The sequence below is a fragment of the Coregonus lavaretus genome (assembly GCF_964263955.1).
Source record: "Coregonus lavaretus genome assembly, chromosome: 17".
In the NCBI taxonomy this organism is placed as follows: Eukaryota; Metazoa; Chordata; class Actinopteri; order Salmoniformes; family Salmonidae; genus Coregonus; species Coregonus lavaretus.
The window spans coordinates 44,307,613-44,328,451 of NC_140004.1; the positions used below are offsets into that span (position 1 = coordinate 44,307,613).

Here is a 20,839-nt window from a genome sequence, read left to right on the forward strand (position 1 = left end):
AATGGCATCTTTAGTGACCACAGAGAGTCAGGTCACCTGTTTAACATTCCCCTACACAGGGCAATGGTCCCAATCACTGCCCTGGGGGATTGGGATATTTTTTATACCAGAGGAAATAGTGCCTCCTACTGGCCTTCCAACATCACTTCCAGCAGCATCTGGTCTCCCATCCAGGGTCTAACCCTGCTTAGCTTCAGACAGCAAGCCTGCAGTGGGATACAGGGTGGGATGCAGGGTGGTATGCCAGCGGTGGGATTCAAGGTATGCTGCTGTTTTTTTTTTTTTTACAGGATCATTCAAAACATTGCATTTCCACAAGCTAAGCACAAGACTATGGAGGACTAAAAGTGCCACAATTAAATAAATAAATACACCATTAAATAATTACTTAAATGTGTCATTAATTAATTCAAATTAGAATTAAATACATAAATGTGTAATTAAATGTATCATTAATTAATTCAAATACCGATTCATTTTATGTAAAATACATATATAATTATTTCACTATTTACATTTACATTTCATGATCCTGCATTGCAGTGATTCATGAATTACTTAAAACTGTCAAACTGACCCATCAAAGTCAGTGGGCGGGGCTAACGCGAATCTAGTCTGATCCATTGCTTTGGTCTGAAGTAGAGTAGGCCAACCTGGATAGAGACAATGGAGGATCTCCGTGAACTTTCCAGGGAGTTGGTTAGAGACATTTTAAACTTAGCAGAGGATGTAGAAGCAGGACCTGCTGACATTATCCGGAATTGATTTGTCTTGGCTTGATGCAGAGGGTAACCAATCAGGCGTTAGGTTCCGCCTACCAACTTTTGATGGGTCAGTTTGACAGTTTTAAGTAATTCAGGAAGCACTCCAACGCAGGACCATGAAATGTAAATGTAAATAGTGAAATTATTATATATGTATTTTACATAAAATGAATCGGTATTTGAATTAATTAATGACACATTTAATAACACATTTATGTATTTAATTCTAATTTTAATTAATTAATGACACATTTAAGTAATTATTTAATGGTGTATTTATTTATTTAATTGTGGCACTTTTAGTCCTCCATACAAGACACTATGTATTTTAGTGGAGTAAGTTCTAGTGAACCATTTTTAGTCGCAGACAGTTTAAGACTTGAGAGGGGTCATGTCTTATTTAGTAAAATAATTTAGCAAGTATATTTTGGAGCACATTTATGTTTACAATTAATTATTTACCGAGCTTCAATGAGGCTTTTTTTGTCCCAGAAAGCACACACATTGTATTGTCATTGCGTACGACCTTGGAAAAATACAGTTCATCCCCTTTCTGGTGTATCGAAGGTGTCAGTGTTACCCTTGTCCTGTGTTTTTACTATGCAATCTATTGTATTGGTGTTGTTGTTGTTTTGTGTGATTATTAGACCATGTACTGGTCACTAAATGTACTGCTCTCAAATATTTAAATAAATATGTCAATGTTTGGATATTCCAAATTGGGGAGAAAATGGAGGTAAAATAATTGCCATTCTTTGTGTAAAATGGATTGTATTTTATAACCTTTGTAGGTTATAATGAGGGAGATTTTTTAGTGGACTATGAGATAAAACGGAGTTAATCACGAACATACAGTGGGGAGAACAAGTATTTGATACACTGCCGATTTTACAGTTTTCCTACTTACAAAGTATGTAGAGGTCTGTAATTTTTATCATAGGTACACTTCAACTGTGAGAGACGGAATCCAGAAAATCACATTGTATGATTTTTAAGTAATTTGAATTTTATTGTATGACATAAGTATTTGATACATCAGAAAAGCAGAACTTAATATTTGGTACAGAAACCTTTGTTTGCAATTACAGAGATCATACGTTTCCTGTAGGTCTTGACCAGGTTTGCACACACTGCAGCAGGGATTTTGGCCCACTCCTCCATACAGACCTTCTCCAGATCCTTCAGGTTCCGGGGCTGTCGCTGGGCAATACAGACTTTTAGCTCCCTCCAAAGATTTTCTATTGGGTTCAGGTCTGGAGACTGGCTAGGCCACTCCAGGACCTTGAGATGCTTCTTACGGAGCCACTCCTTAGTTGCCCTGGCTGTGTGTTTCGGGTCGTTGTCATGTTGGAAGACCCAGCCATGACCCATCTTCAATGCTCTTACTGAGGGAAGGAGGTTGTTGGCCAAGATCTCGCGATACATGGCCCCATCCATCCTCCCCTCAATATGGTGCAGTCGTCCTGTCCCCTTTGCAGAAAAGCATCCCCAAAGAATGATGTTTCCACCTCCATGCTTTACGGTTGGGATGGTGATCTTGGGGTTGTACTCATCCTTCTTCTTCCTCCAAACACGGCGAGTGGAGTTTAGACCAAAAAGCTATATTTTTGTCTCATCAGACCACATGACCTTCTCCCATTCCTCCTCTGGATCATCCAGATGGTCATTGGCAAACTTCAGACGGGCCTGGACATGCGCTGGCTTGAGCAGGGGGACCTTGCGTGCGCTGCAGGATTTTAATCCATGACGGCGTAGTGTGTTACTAATGGTTTTCTTTGAGACTGTGGTCCCAGCTCTCTTCAGGTCATTGACCAGGTCCTGCCATGTATTTCTGGGCTGATCCCTCACCTTACTCATGATCATTGATGCCCCACGAGGTGAGATCTTGCATGGAGCTCCAGACCGAGGGTGATTGACCGTCATCTTGAACTTCTTCCATTTTCTAATAATTGCGCCAACAGTTGTTGCCTTCTCACCAAGCTGCTTGCCTATTGTCCTGTAGCCCATCCCAGCCTTGTGCAGGTCTACAATTTTATCCCTGATGTCCTTACACAGCTCTCTGGTCTTGGCCATTGTGGACAGGTTGGAGTCTGTTTGATTGAGTGTGTGGACAGGTGTCTTTTATACAGGTAACGAGTTCAAACAGGTGCAGTTAATACAGGTAATGAGTGGAGAACAGGAGGGCTTCTTAAAGAAAAAACTAACAGGTCTGTGAGAGCCGGAATTCTTAATGGTTGGTAGGTGATCAAATACTTATGTCATGCAATAAAATGCAAATTAATTACTTAAAAATCATACAATGTGATTTTCTGGATTTTCGTTTTAGATTCCGTCTCTCACAGTTGAAGTGTACCTATGATAAAAATTACAGACCTCTACATGCTTTGTAAGTAGGAAAACCTGCAAAATCGGCAGTGTATGAAATACTTGTTCTCCCCACTGTATAGTTAGAATTTTCTGTTGCTAGGCAGGAACTTAATTGGTTCATTTCACTGTGTGTGTGTGAAGTGGGAATCTGACCTAGGGTTGAATTGCTCGCTCTTACTTAAATCCATGGCTGTCCTACTTTATCAGAGACTGAAACCAGACTGTGGCCAGGGTTGAACAGAGTTTAAACTAAACATGAGTGTTTTTGCAAAATAAGGGATTGATTGATTGCATTACCATTGATTCTGAACTGAATGAAAGTCGAATTTAGCCGAATTCATAGACAAAGGAAGTGGGCGGAGCGATAGAGAGCGGGAAACTGAAGAGGGAGGGATTTTGAGCTAGAAGAGATGTGAATGGGACTATATAGCTGGGGAAGAGAGAGAGAAAAAAATGGGGCTACTCTGCAGACCAGCACGGGCTTTGACGAATTGAAATAACGTCAAATCTTAATTCTACAAAAACTCTGGAAGAACTTTGATTTTTAATAAAGTATAGTGATTAAATTCCACCACAATAATGCACAAAAACAACATTTTTACCAGGCACTCTTATCCAGAGCAACTAAGGTTAAGTGCCTTGCTCAAGGGCACATCGACAGATTTTTTCACCTAGTCGGCTTGGGGATTAGAACCAGCGACCTTTCAGGTTACTGGCACAACGCTCTTAACCACTAAGCCACCTGCCGCCCCTAATAACTGAGTAGACGTCCACTTACCGATGCAGTAGGGAAAGCTTGACCATCCAGAACTGGTACACTGGATCTGGGAGGAGACTTCAAGATTATAGAGTCGGTTGCACATTATAGCACATTCTTCTCCTTCAAAATTGGAGGCACAAAATGCTTGGCCATTGGGAACATTAGCGGGATCACAGCGGTGTCTGCACTGGATCTGTTTGAGGCAGTTCAATCTTTCTGGTATGAACCTACATCCCGTGACATCGCAGATGTGTGTCTGTTCAGAAACAAACTCTCCACTGTCGATCACTGATGCTGTCCATTCTGTACACACAACAGCAACAAAATACAAGAGCACATGAAAACAGCAATATAACACACATCTGTCATGGAAACAGAAATATAAACATCTGTCATGGAAACAGCAATATAAACACAATATCTGTCATGGAAACAGATGCCATACCAGTGTGGTCGTGTATTATGTTGTGTCCTCATGTAAATAGCTTCTTTTTACATGAGGACACACTCACTTTCCATCCTTAACTATATATACTTTCCTGCAACCCGCCTCACCCAATGTGGAACGGATTCTATTATTTCTTCATACCTTTTATCAAGAACCCACGGCTAAAGCTAGCCAGCTAGCCAGCTAACTAGCTACTTGCTATTAGCTATTGCTATTAGCCACCGTTAGCGGTCTTCACCACTATCTGTGGCCTGCACTACCTACCAGCCAGCTCTAGCCTGGACAATTATTGGCCAGTATGCACAGCGTGCTATCGACCCAGAGCATTTCAGATTTTCTGCTGGAATCACTGAATCACTGGACCTTAACACCGGATCATCACAACTAGCTAGCTGCAACCGAATGGATGTTGTTGTTGGCTAATCACCACTAATCACCACTTGTCCCAAAGCTAGCACCAGTTAGCCTTGAGCCAGCCTCGAGCCAGGCCCAACTCCTGGCTATCCACCTCTCTGTCAACCGGACAGGACATCCTAGTGTCGACACGGAGCCCCGCCGATCCATCACGACTGGTCTGCCGACGTAATCGTCTGATGTGGTTTCAACAAGCTTCCCGTTGCGACGACCACGAAGATCCATCTGCTAGCACCGGCCCGCTAGCACGCCTAATCAACAGCCGTGCCTCCTGCTCGCCTGTGCTGTAGCAGCCTACAAACTGCTCCCGGACTTACCTATTGCTGTTCACTGGACCTTATGATCACTCAGCTACACATCTGATGCCCACTGGACTGTTCCTTTACACGGTACCCCATCCTGTTTATCTGTTTAGCCTCAGCCCAAACTTTCGTCGCCATTACCAGTTGTTGTCTTAGCCCTCTCGAATAACACCTGTGATTGCGTTATGCCTCTCTCCCATGTCAATATGCCTAGCCTATTGCTGTTTGGGTTAGTTGTTATTGTACTATTTCACTGTAAAGCCCCTAGTCCTGCACAACCTGCCTCAGACAGCTTCTTTGTCCCACCCCCCATACACACGGAGACCGGCTCAATCGGTACCTCCAGTGATGCTATCTCTTTCATCGTTACCCAATGCTTAGGTGTACCTCCACTGTACTCATATCCTTCCATATCCTTGTCTGTACATAATTCCCTGAATCTATTCTACAACGCCCAGAAATCTGCCCCGTTTATTCTCTGTACCCAACACACTAGAAGACCAGTTCTTAAAGCCTTTAGCCGTATACTTATTATATTCCTCCTCTGTTCCTCTGGTGATGTAGAGGTTAACCAAAGCCCTGTAGCCCCCAGTATCACTCCTGCTCCCCAGGCGCTATCATTTGTTGACTTCTGTAACCGTAAAACCCTTGGTTTCTTGCATGTTAACATCAGAAGCCTCCTCCCCAAGTTTGAGTTATTCACTGCATTAGCACACTCTGCCAACACTGATGTTCTAGCAGTGACTGAATCCTGGCGTAGGAAGGCCACCAAAAATTCAGAAATGTCCATCCCTAGTTGCAATCTACTGTAGAGATAGCCTGCAGAGCTCTATCATACTATCCAGGTCTGTGCCCAAACAGTTTGAGCTTCTACTTCTAAAAATCCACCGTTCCAGAAATAAGTCTCTCACTGTTGCCGCTTGCTACAGCCCACCCTCAGCCCCCAGTTGTACCCTCTAAATACACCTCCGCTGTCTTCAACCAGAATCTCAGTGATCACTGCCTCATTGCCTGCGTCCGTAATGGGTCTGCGGTCAAACGACCACCCCTCATCACTGTCAAACGCTCCCTAAAACACTTCAACGAGCAGGCCTTTCTAATTGACCTGGCCCAGGTATCCTGGATGGATATTGACCTCATTCCGTCAGTAGAGAATGCCTGGATGTTCTTCAAAAGTGCTTTCCTCTCCATCTTAAATAAGCATGCCCCATTCAAAAAATTCAGAACTAAGAACAGATATAGCTGCCATTGACCAGCACAAAACATCCTGTGGCGTACTGCATTAGCATCAAACAGCCCCCGCGATATGCAACTTTTCAGGGAAGTCAGGAACCAATATACACAATCAGTTAGGAAAGCAAAGGCTAGCTTTTTCAAACAGAAACTTGCATCCTGTAGCACTAACTCCAAAATGTTTTGGGACACTGTAAAGTCCATGGAGAATAAAAGTACCTCCTCCAAGCTACCCACTGCACTGAGGCTAGGAATCACTGTCACCACCGATAAATCGACGCTAATCGAGAATTTCAATAAGCATTTTGCTACGGCTGGCCATGCTTTCCACCTGGCTACCCCTACCCCGGCCACCAGCTCTGCACCATCCGACGCAACTTGCCCATGCCCCCCCCCCCCCCTGATGTCCTGAAAGAGCTGCAAAATCTGGACCCCCAACAAATCAGCTGGGCTAAACAATCTGGACCCTTTCTTTCTAAAATTTGCCGCCGAAATTGTCGCAACCCCTATTACAAGCCTGTTCAACCTCTCTTTCGTATCGTCTGAGATCCCCAGAGATTGGAAAGCTGCTGCGGTCATCCCCCTCTTCAAAGGGGGTGACACTCTAGATCCAAACTCTTACAGACCTATATCCATCCTACCCTGCCTTTCGAAAGTATTTGAAAGCCAAGTTAACAAACAGATCACCGACCACTTCGAATCCCACCGTACCTTCTCCGCTATGCAATCTGGTTTCCGAGCTGGTCATGGGTGCACCTCAGCCACGCTCAAGGTCCTAAACAATATAATAACCGCGATTGATAAAAGACAGTACTGTGCAGCCGTCTTCATCGACCTGGCCAAGGCTTTTGACTCTGTCAATCATCGCATTCTTATTGGCAGACTAAGTAGACTTGGTTTCTCAACTGACTGCCTCGCCTGGTTCACCAACTACTTCTCAGATAGTGTTCAATGTGTCAAATCGGAGGGCCTGTTGTCTGGACCTCTGGCACTCTCTATGGGGGTGCCACAGGGTTCAATTCTCGGGCCGACTCTATTCTCTGTGTATATCAATGATGTCGCTCTTGCTGCTGGTGACTCTCAGATCCACCTCTACGCAGACGACACCATTTTCTATACATATGGCCCTTCATTGGACACTGTGTTAACAAACTTCCAAACAAGTTTCAATGCCATACAACACTCTTTCCGTGGCCTCCAACTGCTCTTAAAAACTAGTAAAACGAAATGCATGCTCTTCAATCGAACGCTGCTTGCACCCGCCCGCCCGACTAGAATCACTACTCTCGCCGGGTCTGACTTAGAATATGTGGACAACTACAAATACCTAGGTGTCTGGTTAGACCGTAAACTCTCCTTCCAGACTCACATTAAGAATGTCCAATCCAAAGTTAAATCTAGAATCGGCTTTCTGTTTCGCAACAAAGCCTCCTTCACTCATGCTGCAAAACATGCCCTCGCAAAACTGACTATCCTACCGATCCTTGACTTCGGCGATGTCATTTACAAAATAGCTTCCAACACTCAACTCAGCAAATTGGATGTAGTCTATCACAGTCCCATCCGTTTTGTCACCAAAGCCGCATATACTACCCACCAATCTTAACTCATTGGTCACCATAGCAACACCCACCCGTAGTATGCGCTCCAGCAGGTATATCTGACTGGTCATCCCCAAAGCCAACACCTCCTTTGGCCGCCATTCCTTCCAGTTCTCTGCTGCAAATGACTGGAACGAACTACAAAAATCTCTGAAGCTGGAGACACCTATCTCCCTCATTAACTTTAAGCATCAGTTGTCAGAGCACCTTACCGATCACTGTACCTGTACACAGCCCATCTGTAATTAGCCCACCCAACTACCTCATCCCCATATTATTATTTACATTGTTATTTATTTTGCTCATTTGCACCCCAGTATCTCTATTTGCACATCATCTTCTGCACATCTATCACTCCAGTGTTAATACTAAATTGTAATTATTTTTGCACTATGGCCTATTTATTGCCTTACCTCCATAACTTGCTACATTTGCACACACTGTATATAGATGTTCTATTTTCTATTGTGTTATTGACTGTACGTTTTTGTTTATCCCATGTGTAACTCTGTATTGTTGTTGTTTTTATCGCACTGCTTTGCTTTATCTTGGCCAGGTCGCAGTTGTAAATGAGAACTTGTTCTCAACTGGCTTACCTGGTTACAGTTTTTTACAATCACTTTGGCACAAATTTCAGAACCTTGACGTCATTTTTCAAAACTCTAGACACAAAACTCACAACCAATTATCAAAATGCACATTTTTCAAAACTCTATCACTTTTTTCAATTGCTTGGATACAATACACATAAAACTAAGATCATTTGTTCATTTAACAAAAATCACCTGTTCAATATGACACAACTTAACATCAAAGTACTACTATTTCAAAAGGCAATTCACACATTACATTTCAGATGAGTGTCTATTCATTTCATTACAATTATCCAACTATCAATTGATACAACTGCTCAAAATGATAAGTAACTGTTGCATTACTCTTAATGCATAGTTGTATGGAAACAGACAAACATTATTCCATATTTAGATCACGAAAGTTTCAAGATAACGAGATTCATTGTCACCAATTAGCGTGGAGCATGAACCAATTAGACTACATTATCTATGGATGTAATATTTCATCATCATTCTTTATCAGACACCGTTTCTATGGTCCCATGTACCACCTTTTCAGACTATTTACAGTATTGACAGTACTGCACTGTATGGATGAAGGCCCTTGTAATTGCTTGTCCAATTCTGCCAACTTGTTACTGATGATTGAGTTCACATTATGGAACGAGTACATAAAGTATTGATTGGGATCCACTTGCAACAATATAGCGATACGTACTGTAACATGAAGCCGGCAGGTGATCCAGGTCACAATAGAGGTCAAGCAGTGGTGGGAGGAAGACGAGGAAGACGTGTTGGTCAAAAGAATGGCAGGGGACAAGCACCACTTCTGAGAGGTGGTCATGGGCCTTGTTTGAGAGGTGTGGGGGAACGTGGTAGAGGACAAGGCCACGGACCAAGACAGCGGCAGCAACAGCAAAGAGTGTCCAATGAAATCCGAGCAAGCATGGTTTCAGGCCCATGCACAATATACCACCCTGTATTTACCCCCATAATCTCCTTTACTTAACCCGATTGAGGAATATTTCTCCACATGGAGATGGAAGGTTTATGATAGGCGCCCTCATGAACAAGTCACTTTTCTCCAGGCCATGGATGACACATGCAATGACATCACGGCAGACCAGTGTCAGGCCTGGATTCGCCATGCCCGAAGGTTTCTTCCAAGATGTTTGGCTAATGAAAACATCCATTGTGATGTAGATGAGAACCTGTGGCCAAATCCACAAGACAGAGTTGATGAAAATGTAGAAGTACAGTAATCACTCCTATGTTTTGCTTTTTACAGTACAAGCAAGCAAGTTGAGGAACACTGCATTTGATGTTTTACAGTACTGTATCGTTTTTCATCAACATATTTCAGATTTTGTTCAATGATTCCACTGTGTCTGTAGTATTCTCTCTACTACAGCAGTACTTTTACAGGGATGTATTTACATGTAGTACCATAATGAAACATGTATCACCTATTTTGTACTACAATATTTAATGATTGTACGAACAATGACACAGTGAAACTATCGTTTGCTTGTGTGTGGTTGATCTAAATCAACGTTTCATTGGTATTTCACAATAAATTAGTTTTTTGAACCAATGATTGTGCAAGTGCAAGATTTCTTTAAAGATTTGAACGCACAATGCAATGTTTTGAACATTGGACAGCCTGAGTTACAAGTGATGACCGTTTTGAGTTTTGTGTCTAGAGTTTTGAAAAATGACGTCAAGGTTCTGAAATTAGTGCCAAAGTGATTGTAAAAAACTGTAAATAAAGGTGAAATAAAAAAAAATTAAAAAAAAATATAAACATCTGTCATGGAAACAGCAATATAAACAATATAAACTCACCAGACAATATTACATAAGAGGAATTTATATTACGGTACTTGGTTATATATATGTTAGTCTGGTGAGTTCATATTGCTGTGCGTGTCTCTCTGTATGTTTGTGCTTGTGTCTCTCTGTGTGTGTTTAGTGAGTGTGTCCGTGTGTGTCTGTGTGTGTATGTCTGTCTATGTGTGTGTGTCTGTATGTCTGTGTGTCTATGTCTGTGTGTGTGTGTGTGTGTGTGTGTGTGTGTGTGCGTGTGTTTGTGTGTTTATGAGTGTGTGTGGGTCTATGAGTGTGTGTGGGTCTATGTGTGTGTGTCTGTATGTCTGTGTGTCTTTGTCTGTGTGTGTGTATGTGTGTGTGTGTGTGTTTGTGTGTTTATGAGTGTGTGTGGGTCTATGAGTGTGTGTGTGTGTCTATGAGTGTGTGTGGGTCTATGAGTGTGTGTGTGTGTGTGTCTATTTGAGTGTATGTCTGCCTGTGTGCGTGTCTTTCTGTATGTCTGTGTGTTTCTATGTGTGTGTTTGTGTGTGTGTGTGTGTGTGTGTGTGTGTGCGCGTGTGTATCTATGTCTGTGTGTCTACGTCTGTGTGTCTGAATAATTTTTACCCTTATCTTTTTGAGAGAAAAAATATTATTTGTTAATCAAAATCTCATTCTCTGAGCAATTGCATTTGTATACATATATATAATTTCAAAACAAATTGGAGCATACAATATACTGTAGCTCAGTCTTGGTATTATTTATTTCATACAGTCATCTTTATCAATGATGTACATAAATGCTTACTCACCATGACCAGGAAACAGGTATCCACAGACAGCTTTAGCTGCAGTCAAGTCTTTAACACAAATTTTGCTCCAACCGGCCCCGTCCACGTTCCCTTCAACGATCCCTGTGTAATCCGAGCCACTTGTCTGCAGCTTTACTTTTCTACACTGCACCTGTGCAGTCCAGCGAGTACTTCTCGCTTTTACAAACTCCAACTGTCTGTCTTCGCAGGATAGCCTGGCGTAGAGACCAATATTTTCGGAAGAAAATCTCAGTGCTTCGATATCGTCAACTAAGTCATAAAGGTTGTCTTGAACGTTGACAAGATGGAAGTTGGGCTCACAGGATGGGGTTCTCAGTCCCCAGTAACCACTGTGGCAGGTTATGCTGCTGTCCTCAGAGGAACTGTGGTAGAAATCATCACATCTCAAGTACAGAGAGTCATCTTCTTTGAAATTCTCTGTGCTACCTGAAGGTGAATAGAATGTACCATGAGGAACCCGGGGAGGGGCAGGACAAGGGATTGGTATGCAGCCCAGTACCACTCCTCCAGTGGGTGGGGACCACTCTCCTGAGTCTACCTGGCATGTAAAGCTGGACACCCCAAAAAGATCATACCCTGGGTCACAGCTGTATAAAATTGTTATGGAGTTTGAGTGTCGCGAGGATTGGTGATGCCCGTTGTTGATCTCCGGCGGGCTCCCGCAGCACACCGGAGGGGTGGGTTGTAAAGTCCCGTAGTGACACATGCTTTCAAAGAGAAAGCCAAGACAGATAACAGAGATCGTACTGCCATGAGGAACACGGTCGCCCCGATGGATGCAGCCTATGGGGACACAGGGTCTGTTCAAGGGTTGTAATAGGTCTGTTGGTGTGCATTGAATTTCAGAGCCGGAGGTCAGCTGGTAGCCTTCCAGGCACTCAATCACCGCCACCGGTCCATCCGCTGTCATTTTCTCCTCAACGATAGTGCTTCCACTGGGGGCGATGAAGCCTAGGCATATGTTTAGAGTTTCTATGGGTGGAAAGACAGCCTTCTGACTTTCCATCTCTTCCATTACCGATGACACAGCGACCCTGTATGCAGATTTGGGTTTTAAGTCACGGATTTCCGCCCTGGTGTCGCTGGTGTTGAAGTGCGTCACCAGGTCACCGCTGTCTTCTTCCACAAGCACCATGTAAGCGTAACTCTCGCTGTTGGGGTCAGATCCCTCAGGGGGTGCTGCCCAGTTTATCATCACACTGCTATGGGTGATGTGCAGCACTTTCAGAGATGCTGGCGGATTGGGTTTCGTTCTCTGTGCTGCCTCCCATAAAACCAAAACGGGAACCTCACATTTCGTCAGGTAAAGCTGAAAGGTGTAAAGGACTCCAGAAAGGAGGCCACTGATTTCCAATGAGGGCCTGTTACCCCAAGTTAAAGTGTCGGTGTGGAAAAGCTGGTCTGACACTTTTAAATTATAGCGGAACATTGACTCTGCCACACTTCCTACTCTCCCCAGAGCCATGTCTTCAAGTTCAATGGCTGTCTCATTAGCACGTGTCACGCTGAGGGGTAGGAGGGATGAGTTACAAGCCTTGAGGGAGGGGCTAATCTCAGCGGCTGAGCTGAAGTAGGATGAGTCAATCAGGATGTCATTTGCAAAGGCAAAGCTGATGTGCTGGTAAAGCGAGCGGTTGCTGCTCCAGTTGTCAAAAATAACAGTGAGCGAGTCTCTGCCAATCAGGTTTAGAAGAGGGTCTCGGTAATGCAGAGAAACAACCAGGTTTCCTTCTAGAGTAAAGAAGCAGGCGTCCTGTCGGGCGAAGTTACGAATTAGAACACTATCCTCGATCCCGTCGGAGGCGAAGTTGTCGATGTGTTTCACTCCGCTGCTGTCGTCCAGAATATAGAGGTCTCTTCCTGGCCCCCCGCACAGCAGGTCTGAACCGTGTTCCGGCACCAGAGTGTCATTTCCAAATTTACCAATCAGCTGGTTGTCCTCGTTGTCTCCGATCAGCAGGTCGTTGAACTCTGTCCCGATCACCCTCTCAACACCAGTGAAGGTGTCATTCTCTGCGTCTGCTCCCCACCCCCTGCCTGAGTGCAGGTCCACCGTGACCCCGCTGCCCGTCTGCACGTCTCCACTAAAGAACACTGTGTCGATCCCAGGACCCCCGTCAATCCTGTCGGACCCACCTCCCCCGTAGATGAAGTCGTCTCCCTCACCGCCCTGGATTTCATCCTCCCCTTCTCCACCCTCCAGTACGTCGTTCCCACCATTTCCGATGATGATGTCATTTCCTCCAAAGCCCTCAATCTTCTCGCTTCCCTGGTTGCCATGGATATAGTCATTCATGTTGCCCCCGGCAATGAGGAAACTGCTGTTGCTGCTCGTGATATAGTTACTGAAAGCAGTGGCTCCGCGTATTCTAGAAACATTGCTAAATTCGCTTCCTGATGAGGCACAGCTGATGTTGCAGCTCTTGGAGGAGGATGCCATGTCAATGCTGAGGACGGACTTGTAGGGGTAAGAATCACCATTGATTTCGAACAGAAATCCGTCCAAGGAACGAACCAGGAGGTGCTGGAACTTCGGCCCCTTCAAGTACTTTAGCAAGCGGACACGGACTGAGTCGTTTCTAGAGCGGGAGAACATGATAATGTGGGGTCTCTCCAGGAGAACTTCGACGTCTTCATAGAGGACCTGGAGGAAGAGGTTGTCCATTTTCATGTCTTCTGCCTCATTGTCAATTTCATTCTCATAGCCGTATGCATGGCCTAAGACGTAGGTGTCTGACCCATTGCCTCCCCGCAGGTACTGGTACTTGTAAATGTTTCCAATGCCAGGGTCTATGAAGTTGTCCAATGAATTTCCAATCACAGTGTATGAACACTTGCTAGATTTGGCTTGGAACCTTTCCACTTTCCTCCAGGGCTCTTTGCTCAAGTCAAATATTTGTTTCTGGTCTGTACACTCCTCCTTGCTGAGGTTAATTTCCATGGGACTCATGATGTTCTGGTCTGACGCATTGAGCGGCAAGGTGGCAATGATACCGTCTAAAGTCTGCACAACCAGGTGTTGGAAGTTCTCACCCTGGAACCAGTCCCACAGGACGACTTCAATGTTAACAACTGCCACCTTCAACATGAGATGTGGGAATCTAAGCTCTGTTTTGATTTCCCCCCAGGCATACTGGATAAACAAAACATCGCTAGTTTTGTCTTCTGCAAAATTGTTGATGTGAGCTCCTCCGCACCCAGACTTGATGACGTATTTATCACTTCCGCCTCCTCCCTGCAGGCGGTCCCTGCCCCCGGTGCAGCTCAGGAAGTTGCCCAGCGCATTCCCGACAATGACGTCATCATAGGGGGAGTCGAAGACAGTCACCACAGTGTGGAAGTGTTGGTCAGTTTTGTTGAGGTTTACGGTGCTGCCGTGTTTCTCTGTGCTGAGGTCGACCATCAGCGGCGTCTTTACCAGCCCACTGTCTTCACTTTTTGAGATGTAAAAAGTCACATGATCTGAAGACAGAAACGCCAAGTGTTGATATTGTCTGTCAATGTTCCACTTTTGCAAATGGAAACACGTCGACTTGGGCTCTTTTTCGTCTGTCACCCGAACACCATCATCCAGCAGTTCTGCACGAATACTCTGGAAGGGCACGTGAAACACCACCAAGTCTAATTTCTGGTCTGTGGCGTAGTTGTTGATGATATCACAGCCTTCTGCTGGGAAGATCTCATAGGTGTCGGCTCCCTCTCCTCCTTCAAGCACGTCTGCTCCCGGACCACCATTGAGAACGTTGTCCCTTTTGTTGCCCAAAATGCTGTCACTAAAATTGCTGCCCAAAACCCTAATTACGCTTTGGTAATCCCCCTCCAGTCTGAGAGACACCGGACTTTGGGATTTGGTGTTGTCCAGAATTTCCGGGACACAGTTAGTATGGAACTTGTGCCCCGTAAGTCCTCTGTCTGCTATTTTAAACATGACACCGTCAGCAGACTGAAATGTCATGTGCTGATAGTAGTCAACGTTGCTGTGGGTAAACCAGTTCCTTATGGTGATCTGGTGCTTCTTCTGTTGTCCGTAAACGAGTAAAAGATCATTTTGATACCGGATACAATCAATGCGGCTGAAAGGTGCTTTAATCAGCAGGTGATCCTCAAACAAATCGTGGGAGAAGTTGTCAATCTCGGAAATGGTTCCGCCTGTGGGAAAGACGTAAAGGTCCCTCCCTTCTCCGCCAGAGAGCACCGAAGCCTGCTGCCCGAGAAAGAAAAAGTCGTCCCCCCCATGGCCATGGATGGTGTAGTGGTAGTTCCGGATCACGTAGTCCAAGTCAAGGCCTCCATAAGCACAGGGGTCTGAGGGAGCTGGGGGAGGCTGCTCCGCTGCGGGTTGCTGGAGGGCAAAGAAGGAGTTGTCCTTGTCATTCCCATAATAGGTGCCGAACAGGGAGGAGCGGAGTAGGAGTTCTCCACAGATGACCCGTTGGGAGTGCACTGGGATGACCCACCACAGGTTTGCAGTCTTCTGGGTGTACAGAAACTGGCGAGACGCCCCCACCCCAAGAATGATGCTCTGAATGGCGGGGTTGTGGAATGTTTTCACAATGGTTTTGACCCCGCCTCGCCCATCATCAATGCCTCCAATCTGAATGGTGACATTGCCGTGGTTCGACAGCTGGACCGTTATCAAACCCCCGTACTGAGAGAGCGCCCCTTCCGTCAGGTCGATGGTGCTTGCGTTACCGTCATTGGCCACTATTCTGTAATAGGCGCCCGGAGAGGACAAATTCAGCAGAAGCTCTTGGTTTTTCCTGTATTCTTCATCCACCTCTTTCATCTGTCTCAGCAGCCCTCCAGTCCCAAAATCCAAAGCACCTTCCGCTAACCCTTTTAAAACAGCAGTCAGTTTCTGTATGTCATTAGCAGCCTTGGGCAGCCGGTCCAGCTCACTCACAACATCGCAGTAAAAATCACTGATTGACATCCTAACTATGGTCAGGCCAATGATTATGGGCTCCAGAATGAGTGCTGCCGGAGGGAAGGCCACTTCAGCGATGGACAGCACTGTGGTTGACACGTCCAAGACTAAGTTGGAAACTTTTAAGCCATAATATTTATTCTGTTCTGGGTCAGAGTTGTTGCTTGTCTGAATAGCTACAGAATCTTCAGCTATGAAATAGAATTGGAAACCCAAGCCAACGAAGGGAATGTCCTTCAGAAACTGTCCAGTGGCACTCTCCTCAGCTCTTTCCAGTGAGCCGCTGACTCTCTCCAGTGTCTTCTCCAGACCCAATCTCTCTGCCCCTTCACGGATGGTTCTTTTTAATATGTTCTGGGACATTTTGGAGAGCTGTTGATTCACGCCAGTCAGCCCCCCAAGCCCGTGTAGAGACTGGGTGAGAGTGAAGGCCCCTCTGGCTGTGTCATTCTCTGCAAAAAACTTCCCCGCCCCAATGAAGCCAGCCACAATGCCATACACTGCCATGCCTCTGTTGATCTTGTCCAGGACACCCCCACCTGCCCCTTTCACTCGACTGCCCTGATGCATGGCATTCTCTTCGATCTGCCGGGTGTAGAAGGTTTTGGACTCATCGAGAGGGAAGGAGACCAGGTGGGTGTCCTCTGGGTTCCTCCTGCTTGCCACTTCCACCTCCACTTGACCGTCTTTAATGCTCAGTGACGTCTCCTTCACCACATACTCCTCTGAATTGCACACATTTCTGCGCCGCCGCCTCTTCTTAAAACAACCATGTAAGTGATTATCAAGCTGCTCCCCAAAGCTGTTTTGGTCATTAAGCTGGTTTATGTTTGTTTCCATGTCGACGTCCATTTGATTATTATTATGATTAGTAATTTTTCGCAAGTTGCTGCGATACACGTCTCCTTTTTCATAAGTAAACACAACTCTTCTTTCATCTTTTATGGTCATTTCATTCCTTATTCGCCCCTGGTTGACGAGATCAGGAAAAGGTTCCATAATACCCTGTTGCTCATAATTCCAGAATAGTTTTTCAGGAACATCAACAAATTCAGTTTGGTAAACATTTAATGTGTTGGTTGTTGACACGTAGGTGTCGTACGCCACAATCTTACGGAGCTGGAACCCCTGATTATTATTATTCACCTCCTTCATGAATCGAGTCATATAATTTCCTGCGGCGTTCGAGCCAGCATTGCAAACAATGAATCGCATTTCAACTAGGGGTTGTTTCAGCTTGCTGACCAATTCCTTCACCACACTAGCCAGTTGTTGGTAATTCATGTTATTGATGTTGTAGTCCACACCATAATATTTCGTATTTCCGTATATTGACTCTATAAGTTTTCTCTGACCATGAGAAATCAAGGTAATCTTGACTCTATCAGCATTCTGAATAAGTGTATCGCTCACACCACTTGGCCTGGAAAGCTCTTCAAAAATGGGTTGACCGTTTTGGTCCGTGTTTAATTTTAAAACACACACCTTGTCTTTTTTCTGTGTGAAGTAAGACGTTCCGTAATCTATATAAGATGGGTCGTTGTTGAAGACATCGAGTGGCCCCAGCACTAAGTGAATTTCCACTTCATTTGGCCGATTATTGTCAACATGTTGCCACTCCAGGCTGGAGTAAGGCCACATGGAGCTGCACCCCAGGACAGAGGCTGAGAGGACGGCAATGAAAATGGAAAGACCAGCAGGCCTCATGGTGGCTGTTCAACATTCACAAAAACTGCTTTCTCCTGGGAAAAGAAAGAAAAACAAAATATGGAAAGATATTAAGGATAGATTAACGATATTAAGGATTAATGGTATTAAGGATATATTAATGATATTAAGGATAGATTATTGATATTAAGGATTAACGATATTAAGGATAGATTAATGATATTAACGATAGATTAATTATATTTATTTAACCTTTATTTTATCAGGATCATACTGATAATGTTCAACAAATAAGATGCAAGAAAACTAAAAGCTGATATACCTAACTCAGTAGGATAGATTAATGATATTAAGGATAGATGAATGACATTAAGGATATATTGATGATATTAAGGATAGATTCATGTTATTAAGGATTCATAGTATTAACTTTCTGGTAGAGAATGCAGTGATGAGTATTAAAATTGTCACCCGTAATAAAGCACAGTGTGCTATGATAAACTGCATCTAACGACATTAATTAAGTGGCAGCTGCGTTCATATAGATGATGTCGCCATATTCTAGGACCGATAGGAACGTTGACTGAATAATCTGCATTCTACTATTTAGCGAGAGGCAGGACCTATTTCTATAGAAGAAGCCCTTTTAAATTCTCAGCTTCTTAACTAACTCATCAATTTGCATTTTAAAAGACAGCTTTTCATCTATCCAGATGCCCAGATATTTGTAATAAGGGATACGATCAAAATGGACACCATCCGAAGTACATATGCTTAGATCAGAGTTATTTTTATGCGCTCTAGAGAACAACATATACTTAGTTTTACCTGCATTCAATACTAATTTCAGGTCAATCAAGTTTTTCTGTAATACAATGAAGGTAGACTGTAATTCAGATAGAGCCTGGTCAACCATGGGGGCAATAGCATACACAACAGTACCATCTACATAAGGTTACAGTTTTTTACAGACAAGTCGATATTGTTCATGTAAACAGTAAAAAGTACAGGACCCAGAATCGACCCTTGCGGGACACCTTTCGTAATATCCAGGAAACCTGACTTAACACCGTCAGTAGATACACATTGAGTTCTATCTGTCAAGTCATTTTTAAACCAGTTACATGCAGCCTGGTCTAGGCCAATTGAGGAAAGCCTCTGAATTAGCAGTGAGTGATCAACAGAATCAAAAGCCTATGACAGGTCAATGAAGAGGGCAGCACAATGTTGCCTTTTATCCATACTGTTAACCACATCATTTATAACTAGGGATGCAGCAGAGATAGTGCTATAACCTGGTCTAAAACCCGACTGATGTACACTACCATTCAAAAGTTTGGGGTCACTTAGAAATGTCCTTGTTTTCGAAATAATTTGTTTTGGGGGGTCATTAAAATAACATCAAATTGATCAGAAATACAGTGTAGACATTGTTCATGTTGTAAATGGCTATTGTAGCTGGAAACGGCTGATTTTTAATGGAATATCTACATAGGCATACAGAGACCCATTATCAGCAACCATCAGTCCTGTGTTCCAATGGCACGTTGTATTTGCTAATCCAAGTTTATCATTTTAAAAGGCTAATTGATCATTAGAAAACCCTTTTGCAATTATGTTAGCACAGCTGAAAACTGTTGTGCTGATTTAAGAAGCAATACTACTGGCCTTCTTGAGACTAGTTGAGTATCTGGAGCATCAACAATTGTGGGTTCGATTACAGGCTCAAAATGGCCAGAAACAAATAACTTTCTTCTGAAACTCATCAGTCTATTCTTGTTCTGAGAAATGAAGGCTATTCCATCTGAGAAATTGCCAAGAAACTGAAGATCTCGTACAACGCTGTGTACTACTCCCTTCACAGAACAGCGCAAACTTGCTCTAACCAGAATAGAAAGAGGAGTGGGAGGTCCCGGGCCACAACTGAGCAAGAGGAAAAATACATTAGTGTATATAAATAAAGGGAAAACTTACACAACACAATGTAACTCCAAGTCAATCACACTTCTATGAAATCAAATCAAATCAAATCAAATTGTATTGGCCACATGCGCCGAATACAACAGGTGCAGACATTACAGTGAAATGCTTACTTACAGCCCTTAACCAACAGTGCATTTATTTTAAACAAAAAAAGTAAAAATAAAACAACAACAAAAAAAGTGTTGAGAAAAGAAAAGAGCAGAAGTAAAATAAAATAACAGTAGGGAGGCTATATATACAGGGGGGTACCGGTGCAGAGTCAATGTGCGGGGGCACTGGCTAGTTGAGGTAGGTGAAGTAATATGTACATGTGGGTAGAGTTAAAGTGACTATGCATAAATATGATTAACAGAGTGGCAGCAGCGTAAAAGGATGGGGTGGGGGGGCAGTGCAAATAGTCCGGGTAGCCATGATCAGCTGTTCAGGAGTCTTATGGCTTGGGGGTAGAAGCTGTTGAGAAGTCTTTTGGACCTAGACTTGGCACTCCGGTACCGCTTGCCGTGCGGTAGCAGAGAGAACAGTCTATGACTAGGGTGGCTGGAGTCTTTGACAATTTTGAGGGTCTTCCTCTGACACCGCCTGGTATAGAGGTCCTGGATGGCAGGAAGCTTGGCCCCAGTGATGTACTGGGCCGTACGCACTACCCTCTGTAGTGCCTTGTAGTCGGAGGCCAAGCAGTTGCCATACCATGCGGTGATGCAACCAGTCAGGATGCTCTCGATGGTGCAGCTGTAGAATTTTTTGAGGATCTGAGGACCCATGCCAAATCTTTTCAGTCTCCTGAGGGGGAATAGGCTTTGTCGTGCCCTCTTCACGACTGTCTTGGTGTGTTTGGACCATGATAGTTCGTTGGTGATGTGGACACCAAGGAACTTGAAGCTCTCAACCTGTTCCACTACAGCCCCGTCGATGAGAATGGGGGCGTGCTCAGTCCTCTTTTTTTTCCTGTAGTCCACAATCATCTCCTTGGTCTTGGTCACGTTGAGGGAGAGGTTGTTGTCCTGGCACCACACGGCCAGGTCTCTGACCTCCTCCCTATAGGCTGTCTCATCGTTGTCGGTGATCAGGCCTACCACTGTTGTGTCGTCTGCAAACTTAATGATGGTGTTGGAGTCGTGCCTGGCCATGCAGTCATGGGTGAACAGGGAGTACGGG

The 20,839-nt window shown here is 44.3% G+C and overlaps 1 protein-coding gene and 1 long non-coding RNA gene across 3 annotated transcripts in view; one reads left to right on the plus strand and one right to left on the minus strand.

Moving 5' to 3' along the window:
- LOC311144912 overlaps positions 1–20,839 on the plus strand; it is a 173,706-nt gene that overhangs the window by 125,051 nt on the left and 27,816 nt on the right. The window lies entirely within an intron of this gene.
- Positions 1–20,839, minus strand: part of LOC311144975 (uncharacterized protein) — a 74,186-nt gene that overhangs the window by 40,492 nt on the left and 12,855 nt on the right. For both annotated transcript variants that reach the window (XR_014614559.1, XM_084181175.1), the window contains exons 2-3: positions 11,086–17,775; positions 3,910–4,194 (exon numbers count right to left, since the gene is read on the minus strand). Coding sequence is in view for 1 of the 2 variants with exons in the window: in XM_084181175.1 (XP_084037301.1) it covers positions 3,910–4,194; positions 11,086–17,740 (6,940 nt within the window). In the remaining variant the exon portion in view is untranslated. The remainder of the gene's footprint in view (positions 1–3,909; positions 4,195–11,085; positions 17,776–20,839) is intronic.